The following is a 17,348-nucleotide window of genomic DNA, read 5'->3' as shown; positions in this document are numbered from 1 at the left end:
TTACTGCTGAGCTAATTGGGCAACTGCAGTATAGCACATGCGTAGATGCACCCCTTGTGTCACACTTGAATGCTTCTTGGTGGCTGATCTTTGGGGTGTGGACAGGCAAAAAAAATGGAGTGTTTGAGGGGGTGGGGGTGAGCCTGGAGCACCCTGACCCCTAGGAACCACAAGCAGGGTGTCAAATGGCCCCTCTAACCCCCTACCCCCTGCCCCCCCCCCCCCCCCCCTATCCAGATGAGCTTGGAATCCCCTGCTCAAGATCAGGGAAATGCTACTGACATAGGCTTTCTGCTTCCCTACCGCTACCCTACAATGGTCTCTCTAGGCAATAGATATTTGGGCAGTAGAGTCCTGGCTGCATCCCAGCGCAGTCCCATGGCCCTGCATGGCTTTGAGGGGGTGAGGAGCAGTGCAGTTTGGGATGTCTGGAGGACCAACCAGGTACTAGACATACAATGTTCTGTGTCTGCACCAAACATTGAACCAGTTCATGGAGGACCAGCTTAAAATAGTACTTTATTTTCCCAGTGTGCTTTTGACACATTCCAGGAAATATAAAGCTTGCTTAAGTGGCATGCACATCTAGACTCTTGTGCTGCTTGTACACACCACAGGGGTTTAATTTGGTTTAGTTCCCCCTAAATTGAAATGGTGGCCTTTTAAAAACACCGCTTTATTGTAGGGAGAATTAAACTGAACTGAACCCCTGTGGCACGTACACAAGGGTGCGGGTCCAATCCTTACCTGTTTCTTTGGAAGTAAGCTGCCAGTCGGCTGAGTGGTCCCTGAGCTGCCTGGGGGCCCCCCAGGCGGCACCCACCTGCTGGCACCTGGCCTGGGTAGTCTTGTGGGATGCTGCAGCCACAGAGAGAAGCATGAGCCCCCCCCAAACACACACAGCTGCAGAGGGAAGCACATTCCCCCACACAGCTCAGGCAAGCCCCACACAGCTGGGCCCCCACACAGCTCAGGCAAGCAGGCAGACTCCAGGGAGAAGAAAGCCCAAAAGATCAGGCTTGTCTCATTTTTTGTTTTCTTCAGTGGAGCCTGCCTGCACGGGCTGCCACTGGGTCCCACAGCCCCTGAGCTGTACGGGGCCTACCAAGCCCCAAGCACGTTGACTTCCAGCACCCTGTGCACTGTTGCACTTTGTTAGGTAGCAAACCAAAACACCTCAGAGGTGTTTTATCTTGCTACGCACCAAAATCATTTAAAGCGGAATATGCCACCAAGCATGCAAACAGCAATGCCATTAAAGCAGTGCAAAAGGACATTTAAACTGCTTTAAAGGCCAATTTTGTAGCGTGTACAAAGGCCCTTAGGGTTTAAAATATATTTAAAACATTTTAAGCCAGAGGTTCTCAACCTTTTTAGAAACAAGGAACCCTTGATTAATTTGAGGAATCTTTCAATAGACCTGAAGCACCCCTTGGAACATGTCAGCTCTTAGTTTTCACTCATTTTTTGAGTGCAGAAAAATACTAGAGCAATTCTTCTGTTGCAGAGAAGTTAGAAAGACCACAACAGGTCAGTATGCTTTAACACTATAGATTCCTATCTGAAAACTCTTGAGTTTACCTTGTAATTCATATTTGTAAACCTAAGAGTGCTAACATTGCATGGCACCCTTGAAAGGATCTTATGGCACCCTGGTTGAGAATGACTTCTTTAAGCATTACATTTGCCCACACCCCCAGAGAAGTCCATACCCAGCCTTTATGCTGCTGCAGAGAGGAGATGCAAATCTGGGAAGACTCCTCATGGTTAGCAGCTGCTCTTTGGCAATTGGATTCCTCAGGAAAGGGGCTAAATAGATCTAATCTGTAGAAACATATGTGCTCACTCTTAATTCTGATGCTTGTTACTCCCAAATAATGACTAGATCACTGCAACTAGTTTGTAATCTGTAAAGCACCCAGAGTTGTGGAGCAAATATCTTCTCCCTCTCCCTCTGTTCAGGGCATAGAGACCAGAGGGGCAGCACTGTTGACTCCATTTCCTCCTGCGATGTCCTGTAGTGGAAAAGGGGCTTATGTAGGTTCAGCTGGGGAAATCCCCACACAAGAAGGTAGGTTGTAAATTCAGGGCACCTGCACTTCTTTGCCATAATACTCTCCCCACTTGCATGGACACTCTGTGTGATAAGAGTGCCTTTGTGAAAAGTAACTTTGAAAGTGGGACTGGCTAGCTTATGCTTAGTGTGCATGACTGTATGCATGGAGAACAGGTCCTGAGTAGAGGGGGTGTGAATTTACAACTCACCAGTTCATTGCAAGGTAACTTTGTCATACAGACCAGCCCTGAGTGGGAAAGGACAGAATGGGGAAGACTTGGATGAAGGAGGAACATGTAAATTCTGGAGGAGACTCAGAAAAATGAGGCCAGGCACAAAGCAGGCTACCAAGTGCAGGTCCTTGGAGTGGACAGAGGGAAGATGCTTTAGGGGCAAGGCAGGCCTAAGCTCTGGATTTTAAAATGAGGCTGAGATTTGTGCCTCCCAAGTCAGGACTCTGTCTCAGTATGTAGATGACTTAAGTCCTCATCAACTAAGATGAAGCAGCTTCAGAGCTCTGAGCCCCTTGCTACCTTTGTGGGTTAAGCTAACCGTCCCTGCTCCTCTTGGCCTGGAACCATGGGCTTTTCCAAGGAGAGTTGTGTGTGGCCCGTGGTAAGGAATGGAAGGCTGGTCCAGACCTTCCCACTCATTTCTGGATTGGGGTACCAGTAGCCGTAGACTGTATTTTGTCCCTCCTTTCTTATTTACAGGTTTTTGCATTACCAGGTCAAGGTTCCACCATTTAACACAAGTACCATGAACAGTATCCAGGTTACAGATTACAATAGCAGGCTTTCCACATAGAGCAAACAGAAGCCTATATTTGCCGTGGGCTTCTTTGGAGCTCAGCTCCTTCTGGCTATTGATCTTGCACCTGGTAGCAAAGGACTGTTCACAATATTAAAGACTCCCACTGGCAAGGCCAAAGGGAACATTCTTCACAGCATAATTAATGTATGTTCCACTCCTGATCAGCATAGTAATGAGTAGCTTTACAGATCTTCTCACTGCATCAGTGGTTTGTGTTCCTAATGTGGCTTAGGAAATAAAACCACACAGATGCTTTTAAGATAAGTTTAAAGGTGACCTGTTAAGGGAGGAAAACATGAATCTGTCCTCACTATGTTGGACAAAAGTCCTGGAATCTTTTTATTTTAAAGGTCCTCTTTCTGATTGTGTCCTGTCTTTTGGATATCAAGCCATATCCTTGCTTGGTGTAAATCGGTACTTCTCTGGCAGTATGCACTAGCTTAGGATCTACATAAACACTTTTTTTCCTGTGTTTACTCAGTTCTCGGGCTCTGCCAACATAAATGCTTTCATAGCCCTCAGCTGAAGGAGCAAAATGTTTAATAGCTCATGAGGAGGGCTTTTCTTTCAACTGCTGACCAGGCTCAACATCAGTAGATGTTAACATGCTCTTTTGATTAATGCTCTGAGGGTGACAGTACCTTTCTCACTCAGCCGTTCACATTTCACTCTTCTCACATATAACAGCCTTGTGTCAGCTCTCTAGTGGTCTGTGGAGTCTTTCAGGAAAATCAGGCTGGACACAATCTAGACTTCTAATGTAAGAGAAACCAAAGCTCATCTCCTTTTTAAACAATCTCCACATTGTGTGATACGAGTAAAGAAATCCAACACCTTGCGTTCCATTCCTTTTACCCTGTACGAAGTTGGTGGTGTTCTTGATTCATTGCGTGCGCTTTGCTGCATATAACAGAAGTGGAGAATCGGGCCCTTTGTAGTACGTGCGGTGCTTGGAATCGCTGAATGTCACTCTCCAGTCTGTGCATCATGCAGGCAGGATCATTCAAAGAGCATCCAAGAGAATATAAATGGCAACTAAAACCAATGCACGTTAAAAGTAATAAAGATACCATGCTACATACTTGATGCCCCAGAAATGCATGTGTAGCCTCTGGTGATGTAAATAGAACAGTATTTTTAGTGCAATGGCATGTGCTAGGTGCTTACACTGGGGAGCATAGAAAAACAAGCTGGCGAAAGGAGAGCAGCAGTGGTAGACTACTGTGGCTTGTAGAGCCAGGTGTGTTCTTGAATTGCGCTATTTGGTTAATGTTTCATAGACAGGGTTAGGGTTTACAGATCTTTAGAAAAAATGTAAATTAAATTTAAAAGTCAGAGCAGAGTGAAATTGAAAGCCCACTAGAGGGCTCAATTGAAACCTGTTTGAATTTGGGCTGGAGAGAAGTGCAGAGTTCCCCTCCCAACCCCCATAGCTGGTGAAGTTTGCTTTATATAACAGATCCTTTTCGGGCTTATCTAGACCCAACATGAAGAGAAGTGGAGTAGGAACTTGTCTGCAGTCTCAACGCTTCTGCAGCTCAATCAGATTTGCCTTAGCTCTTTACTCTTCTCTTAGTTTTTCTTTACTCTTCTTCACTCTTTCTTAGTTTTCATCTCTCTGTAACCTGAGTTCTTCTCTCTCTGCCTGTGTGTGAACCTCGTCTCAGGCTCTCAGAAAAGCTAAATATTGCATGTTATAAAACAGGGCTAACTGCCTCTTCATATGCAGTATTTAGAGTATTATCTGCATTAAATAACACATGACTATTTTTTTTTTCTACATTTGTGTACTTAGAAGGAATATTCAATATAAACCTCTGGTTTAGCCATCTGTTCCACTCCTGGTAATTTTGCACAAACTCTCTTACAGGGTTTATATTAAAATATAGGTATGAGGGCTTGACTTTGTGGCTTAAGGGATTTTTCTGTGTGTGTAGTTGTTTTTTAAAGCTGGAACTCCCTGTTAACTCGTATCTTTTTCTCTTTCATACCCTGCCCTCCGATGGATTTTGGTGCCTCGCTGTTGGGTTTCTTCTGATTGGCTCATCTCTGCGTGAGTATGTGCTTGGTTACACTAATGAGTAGAAATAAATGGTCCATTCCTGTGTGTCTTAATTTTTGTTCTGTTTTGGGTTAAAAAAATTGGTTTGACTTTTCTGGCTTAACATTAAGAACACAGCTTGTTATACAATTGCAGGTTTTTCTCATATGGTATCGAGGGGTGGGGAGAGTATGTAGAAGTGAAGTGTATGAGCAGTGCGGGTTTGCAATCATGAAAAGCAGGTTTATGTAGTTACTTCTGGATTTTTTTTTTTTTATTAAAGTGTTTTCATTTGTGGGTGTTTCTGTCAGCTAGAAATGCTTTACGTTCTGGACAGTGAGATAAACCATGTCTTTTCAGCTCTGTACATGATTTGCTTGTTTGTGAAAAATGTTTTGTATTAGGAAAAAATAAATCACTTTCTCCCCATGTCTCTCCCTCTTCAAACTCCTGAAACTGGTAGGCATAAACCAGTGCTGCCATTGTATGGGAGATTCTCTGTAAGAGCTCAGTGACCTTCAGGATTGCTTGTGCCACATAAACAGGGACTACAGTGTTAACTTTTTGTAGCCTCCTGTAACAGGTTCTCCTTTTTGGGGTACAGCTACTTTTCTGTACAGCAGGATGCCTTATAGTCTGGACATTATTAGTGACTGTGACTTGTTGTCACCTGACTTAACCTTGGCTTGTGCAGTTACAAAGCAGATTAATATTTCTCTATTAGCAATGTCTGCTCTGCTCCATCAGGAAATGGGATGTGGCACAGAAAGTGACCAGAGTCAATCTTCTGCATGTTTAGGCAGAATGACAGTCATTGAAAAAGTATTTGAGAAGAAAGCGTACAAGGAGCAGACTGCCTTGCTAGTAAATCCTAATGAAGTTGCAGGGCTTTTTACCTAAGTGACACTTGAGGTCAAGAGATTTCATGGTATCAAGTAAAAGTGAATGGGTATCTTCTAGTGCAGTGGTCACCAACCAGTGGATCTCGATCCACCAGTAAATCTTGGAGTCTATCCGAGGCGGGGGTGGGGCTGAGTGCCTGTGTGCATGCACACGCATGCCCCAGCCCAGCAGGTCAGTCCATGGGGGGAGGGAAGGGGCAGGGCCTAGATCGAGGCCTCCGCGGTGAGCGACAGTGCTGCAGAGGCAGGAGCAGGGGTAAATTGAGTGGGGCCCCAGCTGGGTGGGACTTACCTGCTGGGGAGGCGCACCCTCAAATAATTTTTCTCCTTCTGCCTCGATGTGCCCCCCCCCTTTCCCGCCCTGCAGACTTACCTGGTGGGCAAGGGGAGGGGGGTGACGGTGACACACAGTAGATCTTGGGTTGCTTTAAATGCCAAGGTGATCTCCCACTCTAAACAGGTTGGAGACCACTGATCTAGTGAATACAAGCACTAAACACTGGAATCCGTGTGTGTGTGTGTGTGTGTGTGTGTGTGTGATTAGTCTCAGATCTGTTGGGAGCTCAGCACCTGTGAAATCTTTAGCTAAATGTTCAGTAGCTTTTAGATGGTTTTTGACTGAGTTATTCACTAAAAGCCCCTGAGCCTTGTGCCTGAAAATGCAGAGCCTTCTTATGTGAATTACACTTTCAGGAAACAGTCCCTTGTTACTGGATGGGGAACTGGCGTGTGCACCAAGATACAAGCATTCACTTGCATAATATCCAGCATGTGTTCAGTGATACTCCTGTTTTTGCTCAAGGTAGCCTGCAAACTTATTGCATAATACGTTTTTCCAGCTGCTTTGAGTTAACTGGGACCTGATTTCCTGAGAAAGGGTTTCTCCTCTTTGCATGTGATCACAGTAGATATCTTCAGTGCTGGCTTCTCCATGAAGGATAGTAAAACTTTGTGAGGGACTTTTATGTATGCAACTCCTCTATTGACCCCTCCCAGACATTTAGTTTCCCTCCTGAGGCCTGATTTTATTACTGGGTTAATTTTGTGTTGCTTGTGCATGATTTTTGGGTTTTGCAATTTTTTTTTACCGTAGATGAACGCAATTTACCAAGAAAGGGAGGACTGTGAATTATTTTATAGCTTTATTATATCACAATAATGCTGGTATATTCAGCACTGTAGAAAAAGTGAGGGATTGCTAACAGGCCCTTCCCTCAAAAGCATAGGAGATACAGTACGGGACAAAACTAGCACAGAGTAGTATGAGAATGCGGCTTTTTTTTTTTAAGTCCTTAATATTTGAAAGACTGTGGGCCTGATTCTGCTTTCATTAGTGTATGTCTGTACCTGTCAGTGATGGGTAGGTCTTGGCTTCAAGCTTTGGCCAGTGGTAAATTTTATCCTTGAAGAACTGAGGGTCTGAATAAGTTGTAGATGGTCACCAGTTTATCCCCCTTCAGTGAAAGATAATCATTTTCTTTCATTAGGACAGTAAATTACCTGATGATAGCCACGTGGCATGTGCAACGCCGTGGGTAAAAATTTGAATTATAATGTTACAGGCTTGCCACAAACTTCTCAAGGTCTTAACACAGTGGTTTTCAAGCTTGTTTTCATTTGTGGACCCCTAAACAATTTTGAATGGAGGTGCAGACCCGTTTGGAGATTTTGAATGGAGGTGTGGACCCCTTTGAATTTTGTGAGTATTCACATAATGTACTTTTGATTGATCGTAGTCATAGATTTCATAGACATCAGGGCTGGAAGGGACCTCGGAAGATCATCGAGTCCAGCCCCCCGCCCAAAGGGCAGGAAGTCAGCTGGGGTCATAGGATCCCAGCAAGATAAGCATCCAGTTTCATCTTGAAGGTGTTCAGTGAAGGCGCTTGAACTACCTCCGGTGGCAGGCTGTTCCAGACCTTGGGGGCTCGGACAGTAAAGAAGTTCTTCCTTATGTCCAGCCTGAAACGATCTTGAAGTAGTTTGTGACCATTCGACCTCGTCATCCCTTGGGGCGCTCTGGTGAACAAACGTTCCCCCAGATGCTGGTGGTCACCCCTGATAAACTTATAGGTGGCCATCAGATCACCCCTGAGCCTGCGCTTTTTCGGGCTAAAGAGGCCCAGGGCTCTCAGCCTGTCATCGTAGGGTCCGTTTCCCTGACCTCTGATCATGCGCGTGGCTCTTCTCTGGACTCTCTCAAGCTTCTCCACATCCTTTTTGAATTGTGGAGCCCAAAACTGGACACAGTACTCCAGCTGCGGCCTCACTAAGGCCGAGTACAGGGGGAGAATGACGTCCCGGGATTTGCTTGAGAGCAAAAATAAAAATGTTTGTGCACTCCCTGCTCCTCCATTGCAGAAATCTATTTTAATCCGTTTTTAAAAACACACTTATTCTCTAAAGCAATTGGCTCCAAAATGTGGTACCTCTACTTTTGCTATTTACACACTCTCCTTTTTCATCCCTAAAGCTATTTCTTTCGGAGATCGCTTCTGACTCCAGTGTCCACATCATTAATGAAGATGTTGAACAGTATGGGTCCAAGGACAGAGCCTTGGGGGACCCCACTGGTCACAGGACACCACGATGAGTGACTTCCATCGATTACTACCCTCTGGGTCCGACCCCGGAGCCAATTTTCCAGCCAGTGGATCGTGGAGGACCCAAGGCGACAATTGGCCAGTTTCTCCAAGAGGCGATCATGGGACACCAGATCGAAGGCTTTTTTGAAGTCAAGATATATGACATCAATCTCTTCTCCCTTGTCCAGGTGATAGGTCACCTGGTCGTAGAAGGAAATGAGATTGGTCAAGCAAGACCTACCCGCAACAAACCCGTGCTGGCTATCCCTTAAGATGTTGGCGTCGGCCAGTCCATTAAGGATGGCCTCTTTAATAAACTTTTCTAAGATCTTCCCCAGGATAGAAGTCAGGCTGATGGGCCTATAGTTAGCCGGATCCACTTTCCTCCCTTTTTTGAAGATAGGCACCACATCGGCCTTCTTCCAGTCTTCGGGCACTGCACCAGAGCGCCAAGAGTTTTCAAAGATCCGTGCTAGAGGCTGGGCTATGATGCTCGCCAGCTCCTTGAGTACCCTGGGGTGAAGATTGTCAGGGCCGGCTGACTTGAAGGTATCCAGCTTCTCAAGATGTTCCTTCAGAAAGTCAGCATTAATGGAGGGCAGGGGATCACCCTCACCCGGACATCTTTTGTGGACCCCCTAGACATAGTCTGCAGACCCCTAGGGGTCCGTGGACTACAAGCTGAAAACCACTGCCTTGACACAAGGAAACAAGCTATTTAGTTGGCTTTGCTGCTAATAGAAATTCATCATTGAAGGATTCTCTGGATCTTAATCTCTGTCAATATGCAAGAAGGTAAGTGGTATCTTGTTAATGACAGCAGAGATAAAAGCTTGTTTAGTATAGTATCACTGGAACATAGATAGTATTGACATGCGCTCAGTAGAGCAATTGGACAGCTCATGTTGCCTTTCCATCTTTAAACCTTGCTTATCTTTATCTCTGAAGTAGATGTTGTAGTTAGAGTAAAAGGATCCTCTTTCTGTACCTTGCAAAGCCGATTGGGCTACATTTTGTCTATAAATAAGAGCCAGTAAAGTGGGAGGGGTCCTGTGGGAGATGCTGGGATGTATCTGAGATGCGAAGTTTAGCAGCAAAACACTGAAAAACTGGCAGCAGCAGAGAAGTGTGGAATATTTGAGTCTAATGTATTGACATCATTTAAAGCCTTCCAAGAGACCCTCAGTGACATAAATGGGAGGGCAGACTGATTATTGGTAATGATGCATTACGTTATGCTTGCTGCAGAGAACATTGTTTCTCTAATTGCACTTGGGTATCTGGCTGACAGGTCCTTGGGAAAGGTGCATCAAATCACCAGACATGATCCCAACAAGTGGTGAGCAGAGGCCTAATAGTGAAGTCCAGCACCTAATTCACTGCTTCCCTGGCATCCCATCTGCTGGGAGGGAGTCTGCGTGGGTTCGTCTCCATAGAACTGGTTTACAGTCTCTACTGGTTGTGGTGCTGGTGAGAGAAGGGGAGGCGTATGGTGTTCTTTAACTGTACCCTTCTATGAGCAGAGAGAGGTAGTTAGCTGTGTTAGTCCAAAGTGCAACGCTGCTGCATGTACCCTTCTGGTTAAACAACATCTATGGTGTGTGGAAGAGGTGTTTGGAGATTGTTGGGATCCCAATGCTGTGTACGGGTTGGGGAAAGGGCTAACGCTATAAAAATATGTTCTAACACTGTGACATTCTGGTTCCAGGTCAGTAATTTGACTTGAAAACTTAAGCAGCAAATGTGTACTGACTGAATATTTTATTTTAATAGACTAGAAAGGCTTAAACAGGCTGTATCTTTTCAAAGGTTTATTTTGAAAATTAAGCAAAAAAGTTACATCACCCCCATCTATTTTGATCTACTCTGTGCCAGAGCTAGATGTAAACTGGAATCCACGTTCCATGGGAAATTCTAAAACATTGGAAGATTACAAAATGATATATCCTCCTCCTCCTCCTCCTCCTCCTCCCTGGGAATATGAGATTCTAAAATTTCAGCTCATAAGAACTGAAACTTGCCTGGTTGGGTAGGGCTCCATTGAAGATCTGTTTTGGTTTCCATCAGAATATCAAGTGGAGCTTTTCCAGTGGCAGTGGGTCGGAAGATATTTTAGCAGAGCATTTTGTATCAGCCTTCTCACCCCTCGTCTATAGGTACATCTTTTGTATTAGCAAGAGGGGAGCCACAGAGTAGAGGTACAGTTATTTCCATCAGAAACCAGTCTGAAGGACACAAGAATAGTCAGTGCTACCATGTATCTGTATATTCTGGCCTTGTTCCACTTCAGAAATAACATGAACTGCATTTAATAGTCATCATCTAAGTGTGTTGTTGGGTTTGGGGGGTTTTTTTTTGGTGTGTGAAAATCTAATATAGCAGTTCAGAGAAAAAATGTGAAATGTGGTTTCCCCTTATTCTCTATCTCTTCCCCACCATGTTTCTCTTGAAGTTTGATGCACTTTAATTTTATAAATCATTTTCTGCTTTCCCCTAACTTATTCTTCATGTCTCCCTCCAATTTGGGAAATCATGCTGCTTATTGAAGGAGAGGAAGCGTATTACAAAAATATAGTCCTTGGTAACTACTTCACTACTTATTGATGCTAACTTTTAAAGCATTATTGCTGGCTCTTATATAAACATGGCTGTTCATACACTGGCATTATTGTTTAAGGCTCTCTTCCGACTTGGGCAGTGAGACATTGGCTGCATCCTCCATGATTTGAAAATTCTGTAACTGTTATGGCTTAAAAAAGCTTCTGATTTTACTCCCTCTCCCCCTTTTAAAATTAAAGTGGAACAGATTGCATCTTCCTACGCTTTACAAAATGCTAATAATGAATCTAGTTGACCTAAAAAACCAAAACAGAAAACTGAACTAGGCTAAACGGAGAAGTATTTTCTTTTCAGTGAATAGAGCCAGTGATGGCTTCTGGAGTTTTAGGGAGCTGTTTACTAAAGAGTGACAGCTGAAAGACATCTTTAATATCAGAAATGGATAGTTTTTGGAGGGATCTGCCTCTTATATTTAACAGTTTCAGGTACCCTATTGTAGAGGCAAATAGAAAAGAGTAAAAGATGGAGCTTAACGACTATTATGTGCAGTAAAGCCTAATAGTAAAAACATAATATGTATCAGTGGAAGCAGCGACTGCTTTGTAAAGAAGAGACTAGTACTAGGAATGTCACAGAAGATTAATTTATTTGCATCCTGACATGCTACAGCTAGCATAGTGTGGGCCTGTGGAGCCTATTGCTTTCCGCTAAATTTAATATTATATTCTTATTGAAAGAAATATACTCTTCACAAAGGAATGTTTTAGCAGTTAGTTGATGGCAAGTGAAATAGTTGAAAAATAGATCTGTTTTTACCTCCTTTCCATACACTTGCCCATACCCACGGATTTCTTCAGTATTTTACCTCAAGGGCTGATTTTTTTTTTTTTTTTCCCCCCTATGGAAAGTTTCTGTCTGCAAATAAGTTTGAATTAAACCTTTTGAAAAAAGTAGAGAAGGAAAAATACTTTGACCTCCAAGGTTAAGGACAGACATTCAAAAAGCCTGAGGCTAAATCAGTTCAATCTTTGCAGGTGACTTTGCAGGTGTAGATAGAACCAATAAGCAAGTGAACAGACATTCACTTTTGATTCCAGAAATACAGTCACATGCCTGCAGTGGCTCAGGCTAGAAGCTGGGGGGCGCTAGAACAAGCGCTGCCTTCACTTTGGCAGTGGCAGGAAGGCTGGAGGGAAGGTGGGAGAGAAACCTGCTGGGCTTTTCCCTCCTCCCTGCTCAGTGTTACATGCGCCCAGGGAAGGGCTGAGCCGAGAGCCAAGGGGCCCGAGTGTATAGGCAGGGGGATCATCCCAGGCTGGAAGGTATACTGCCTGGAAGGTAAGGAAGGTTTACTGTCTTACAGCAGAAGTAGTACTCTGGCCCTTCATGTGTTTCTGTTATAGCCCAGGGGCTTATGGCTTATGTTACTGTTTAATCTACTGGTTTGGGTTGGGACTATAAGGGGAAGTTATGGAGGTCCCGCTAGTGCCCAAGAGGTATGCGATAGCCTCGAGCCTTGCCAGGGGCAGGCTGAAGACTGTAGCTATTGTTGAGCCCAGAAAGGGGTGGAATGCAAAGCAGACAGGGGCCAGGGGCTCAACGCCAGGAAGGTGCAGCTGCACAGGGGCCGGGGGGCACAGCTGCACAGGGGCCAGGGGTCCATTAACTGAAGGGACAAACAAGCTAAAAAGCCAGGTCCAATGCAGTGGGCCTAGGCTAAAAGTCCTAGTGAGATTAAAGGAGCAGAGGCTGATGCCCCAACAGGTGAACATTATTACTGTAACACCTGTGAGGCATTGAGAGTGGTCTAGGGGAGGATTTGGAGTCATGCAATTAACCCTTAAGGCTTGAGGTGCCCCGAGCATCACAGTTATGGAGTGAGGCCCAGTGAGGAGGCCTGAGGACTATCGAGGCCCAGCAAGGACTAGTGGGGTGTTGGAGAACCTTAACAGGGTCCAGCAGAATTGGGGCCACACAAAGTCCCATGGGCAGCATCTTTGTTTATTATTATACCAAGAAGGTGTGGCAGGTAAGATGGGAAGGTGCCCTAAGGGCTGAGCGGGCATAGTCACAGAGCCACCAGGGGGTGTCACAGCCATCCCTGGGACCCTGACATGTTACAGTTTCCCACGCCCACCCCTACCCCCATCCCCTTCTCAGCCAGCCAGAGCAGTGATCGTGCTGTGGCTGGAGAGCAGAGGGGCAAGGCCAACACTGCTCTGCTGAAGCAGACAGCACAACTCAGCCCAGGGCTGCAAAGCATCCTGAGATGCTGGGGGACTGTGAGTTAACTTGAACCAGGAAGGGATCTGGGAAAGAAGTTCCTTAAACTGCTTTGACCCAAATCAGTTAAGTCTGATACTACATTCAACCAGGTTTATCTTAAATCATTTGTGGCCATTTTGAAAGTGGTTTATGTGCACTGAACTTCTGTTCTGTTATGGGCATAGGCGGTGGAAGGGAGGCTAATGGGGCTTAGCCCCTCCACACGCGGGACAGTGGTAGGGCTGCAAGGCAGCCTGGCTGTGGGCTTCTAGCAGCTGCAGCAGGGGCGTGCATGTGTTGGTGACAGAGGGAGTGGGGCTAGGGCTAGGGCAGGGGCAGGTGCTGCACAGCCAGGGCAGGGCATGGGATGGAGCCACAAGCAGCTATCTAGGAGGTGTGGCTCCTCCCACTACATGCACTGTGGGAGGCATGGGAGTTGTGTGCCCATGGGGTGAGGGTGGGCTGCTGCTGTGGGCTGGGCCCAGAGCTCCAAAATTTGCTGTAGTCCCCCCATTCCCCCTTTCCAGCACTGCTGTTGCCCGCCCTGAGCAAAGCACAGCGCGACCCTCCCACAGGGAGCACAGCCCTGGCAGGAGCCTGCAGTGGCAGCCCACCCCACCCTGTGTGCAGATCCAGGGCACATGCCGCCCATGCCCTCCCAAGGTGTGTGAAGCAGCGGGAGCTGCTCCTCCCCCATGCCAGGCACCCCCCAGATGAGCCACTCATGGCTGTGTTGCATGCCCTGCCCCAGCTGTGCAAGGCCTGCCCTGGCCCCAGCCCAACTCCCTCCCTCACTGTTGGGGGGTGAGGAGCAGATCAAGGTCCCAGTGGTGAGGGAGGGAGTGGGACACAGGCAGGAGCAGGGGCTGGGGTGAGTGGGGCCCCAGCTGGGCCAGGTGATGGGACAAGCAGGGCCCCAGGGGGGGAGGGGCACATGCCCCCTGATCTGTGTGCAGGGCAGAGGCAGCTCCCGCTGTGCACTGAGCTTTGTTCCCTGCTGCAGCTGCCCCAGGAATGGCTGATGCCATGCATCTCCCATCGTGGGGCTGTGCCATGCCTCCTGCTCACCCAGCGGAAAGACACACGTGGCGTTGTACGGCTCTTGGGGAAGTGGGGCTCAAAGCACAGCGTACAGCGGCAGCCACTTCCACCCAGATTGGGGGGGCACGTGCCCTCTGGGCCTCCGCTTGTCTTACCACTTGGCCTGGCCGGGGCCCCACTCCCCCCAGCTTCTGCTTCTGCCTATGCCCTGGTTCCTCCCTCACTCCTGGGGCCTCAATCTACCCCCCATCCCACAATCCTTTCCCCTCTCCCTGCCCCTTCCCCCACAGACTTACCTGCTGGGGTGGGGGGGTGCATGCATGTATATACGCCACCCCCCCCCCCACCCAAGATAATTTTTTCTCTCTCTGCCTATGGTTACAGGTTTAAAACGGCTTCTGATCACTTTAAACCGGTTTATATCTAATTTCTGTGCTTAGCCATTGTGTCCATGAAGGCTAGTTTTAAAGGCATAATGCATTTAATTTCAGCCAGGCTTGATATTATTATTTTTTTATGTTGTAATGTGAGGAGATTCAGCGATATCAACTTCTCCATCTGCAGCACAGGTTCTCTGTAAACTTTGGCTATGCTATGTCAAGTTGCATGATCAGCTACAATAACCACACAAAAAGGGAGAAGTCACATCCAGCTAAGAGCTTAACACTAATATGGTGGGATCCAAGAAAATGTTCTATTCAATAATATTAATGCAAAATTCTTCTCTCTTCTCCAGTAGCGAGCTGATAGGGATATAAATGTGTGGGGGGCGGGGAGGGAGGAGCAACAATCTCTTTCTTTTGAAGGAGGTACAGCAGTTTGCTTTTACGTATCTGTTATCTGTACTCTGTGGAAGTATGCTTCAGAAAGGACAACCATCTCCTTCAGCATGGTGCTGTACAGATGTACCTTGCTTTTATGGAGGAGTGTTTCTCAAATGCTACTTCCTGTCTGTTTTGCTTTTTTTTTTTTGCCAGATTCACAACCAGCAAAAACCTTTATAGCTCTTCAAGTCAGTGGAAACACATCAGTTTATAGCATTAGAAATCTGGTCCTAGGTGTCACAACTCAAGGGTGTGATTTTGTGTGCGCGTGCTTTGGCACTGCTAAATTATTCCCCGCCACGAGGAGCTTTCTTTGCAGGGTGCATTTCTCAGTTGCAAAGAGAAAACCCCGGTGCAAAGAAGTTCCCGCCACCCGCATGCAAATTTGTGTCCCACTATTGGCTGTTTCTAAATTATTCCCACGTGGCGGCTAGTGATTGGCTTGCTAGCCGTATAAGAGGCTTGAGCAGTTTCCGCCCAAGTTGGAGGACTCCACAACCATCTCGTGGAGGAGGAGGAGTTCATGTCTCGTGAAGAACTCTAAGCGCTGCGGAGCCTAACGGACCCAGTGTGCACCTTAAGAAGGCTATAGGGGTCTGATCAGCCTCTGGCCTCTCCCCGTCACCGAGCGCGATCCCTCGACGAACCCCTTCCCTGCGCGCCTATTCCACGGAGCCTAGCAAACTTCGTGAGTGTGTGTATCCAGAGCTCTGTCCGAGTTATTTCAAGAGGCTCGAGTTTTCTGCGGGTCTTTTTTGAGTTCGTGTTGTGGAGCCTAGCAAACTCCACGTGTCTGTCTGTAACTGCAACGCAAGCAAGTTTTCCTGCCTGCACCGCAACCATCTACGATGTAAGTAAAATAATCTTTAATCAACTGCTACGCGTCTGTGCCTAATTCTAGTCCGCCGGCCTGCATTCCCCGACCTGTGTGCCAGGGCTGCTGGCCACAGCCCGCCGCGCGCCCCCGAGGGCCTCGGACTGCTCCCGGCCCGCACACTAGGTTTCAGCCCAAATTATGACCTGATGGAAAACAGGTCTTCCATCTGGTAAAAGTTTTAGTTCTAAAAAACCTTGACTCACTAAATGAGTCTAAGACTTCTTGGAGGTGTTGGAGAGAGAGAGACCTGTATATCACACACCAGCAAAGCCAGTGGGTAGTGGTTGGGGCACTTCCCTGCGGATGTGGGAGATGGCAGGACACCAGGCTGAATCTGATGTTCCCACATCCCTTGCAAGTGCCCTGATCACCAGGCTTTTGGCTGTTGTGGGGTGTGTGTGTCTATTTTCAAGTCAATATTTCATCTGGGACTGGGAAACCTTTTGTAATGAAGGATTCCTTGAATGTGCTAGCTACTAGATAACGAGTTAATGAGCAAGGATTAACACCTACAAAACCACAGACTAAGGAGAGGAAAGAATCAATACAGAGCCAGGAATTGCTTCTGGCCCAAGACAGAGACAGTCAGTTGCACAAGCACCCATGTCACGAGTTTTACCTGTCAGCAGCTAGGGGTGCAGGACCCCAGAACCCCCCTGCACCGATCTCCTTGACAGCTGGCGGGCTTCATGGCCGCAGCAGGGGCCACCATCCCTGCAGCTGTCACCCTGCTGCGCCTTAATACACACAGTGTCACCCATGTCACGAGTTTTGCTTGTCTGCAGCTTGAGGTGCAGTTTCTCCCAAACCCCTGCACCTGTCTCCTTGAAACTTGGCAGGATTTGTGGCCTCAGCAAGGGCCATGACCCCTGCAGTTTTCACCCCCTGTGATGTAACACATACACGTGACATCAGTTTTGCTTTCAAGAATTTGGGGTGCAGTTCCTCCCGAATCCGTGCACTGATCTTCATGAAACTTGGCATGCATCATGCTCTCAGGAGAGGCTACCACCAGCCAGAAGACAACAAAGTTATAGATATTTAATTGATTTCCCTGTTATACCCTATATCCAAATCTCTGAATCGGCTCAGAGTCTTCCGAAGCAATTTGGCTGAATTGAATCGGAAAAACAATTCAGATATCCGAATCAAATCTCTGGCATCCGAATCGAATAGTTCCTTTTTCACGCAGGCCTAGTTCTTATACTTTCAAGTTCCTACTTTTACCAAGACATCAGACTTATCAGCAGAATTTCATAGTTTCATAGTAGTTAGGGTCAGGAGGGACCTGAATAGATCATCTAGCCTGACCCACTGCCACAGGCAGGCATGAATGCTGGGGTCACAAGACCCCAGACAGGGGCTCATCCAACCTCCTCTTGAAT

At 46.8% G+C, this 17,348-nt stretch overlaps 1 protein-coding gene across 11 annotated transcripts in view; it reads left to right on the top strand.

Moving 5' to 3' along the window:
• The first annotated feature begins 1,953 nt into the window (after positions 1 to 1,953).
• Positions 1,954 to 17,348, top strand: part of EPB41 (erythrocyte membrane protein band 4.1) — a 140,520-nt gene continuing 125,125 nt past the window's right edge. For 5 of the 11 annotated variants that reach the window (XM_025201963.1, XM_025201961.1, XM_025201962.1 and 2 more), the window contains exon 1: positions 2,131 to 2,279. In XM_025201963.1, coding sequence (XP_025057748.1) covers positions 2,195 to 2,279 — 85 coding nt within the window. In that variant the 5' untranslated portion in view covers positions 2,131 to 2,194. Of the gene's footprint in view, positions 2,072 to 2,130; positions 2,280 to 17,348 lie in introns of those variants that run through there. The other 6 variants (XM_014519104.2, XM_006021877.3, XM_014519106.2 and 3 more) reach the window with 4 other exon arrangements.

The sequence above is a fragment of the Alligator sinensis genome, unplaced genomic scaffold (genome assembly GCF_000455745.1).
Source record: "Alligator sinensis unplaced genomic scaffold, ASM45574v1 scaffold883_1, whole genome shotgun sequence".
Taxonomy (NCBI): Eukaryota; Metazoa; Chordata; order Crocodylia; family Alligatoridae; genus Alligator; species Alligator sinensis.
The sequence above is the reverse complement of the archived record's forward strand: the minus strand, read 5'-3'. Positions and strand labels throughout refer to the sequence as shown.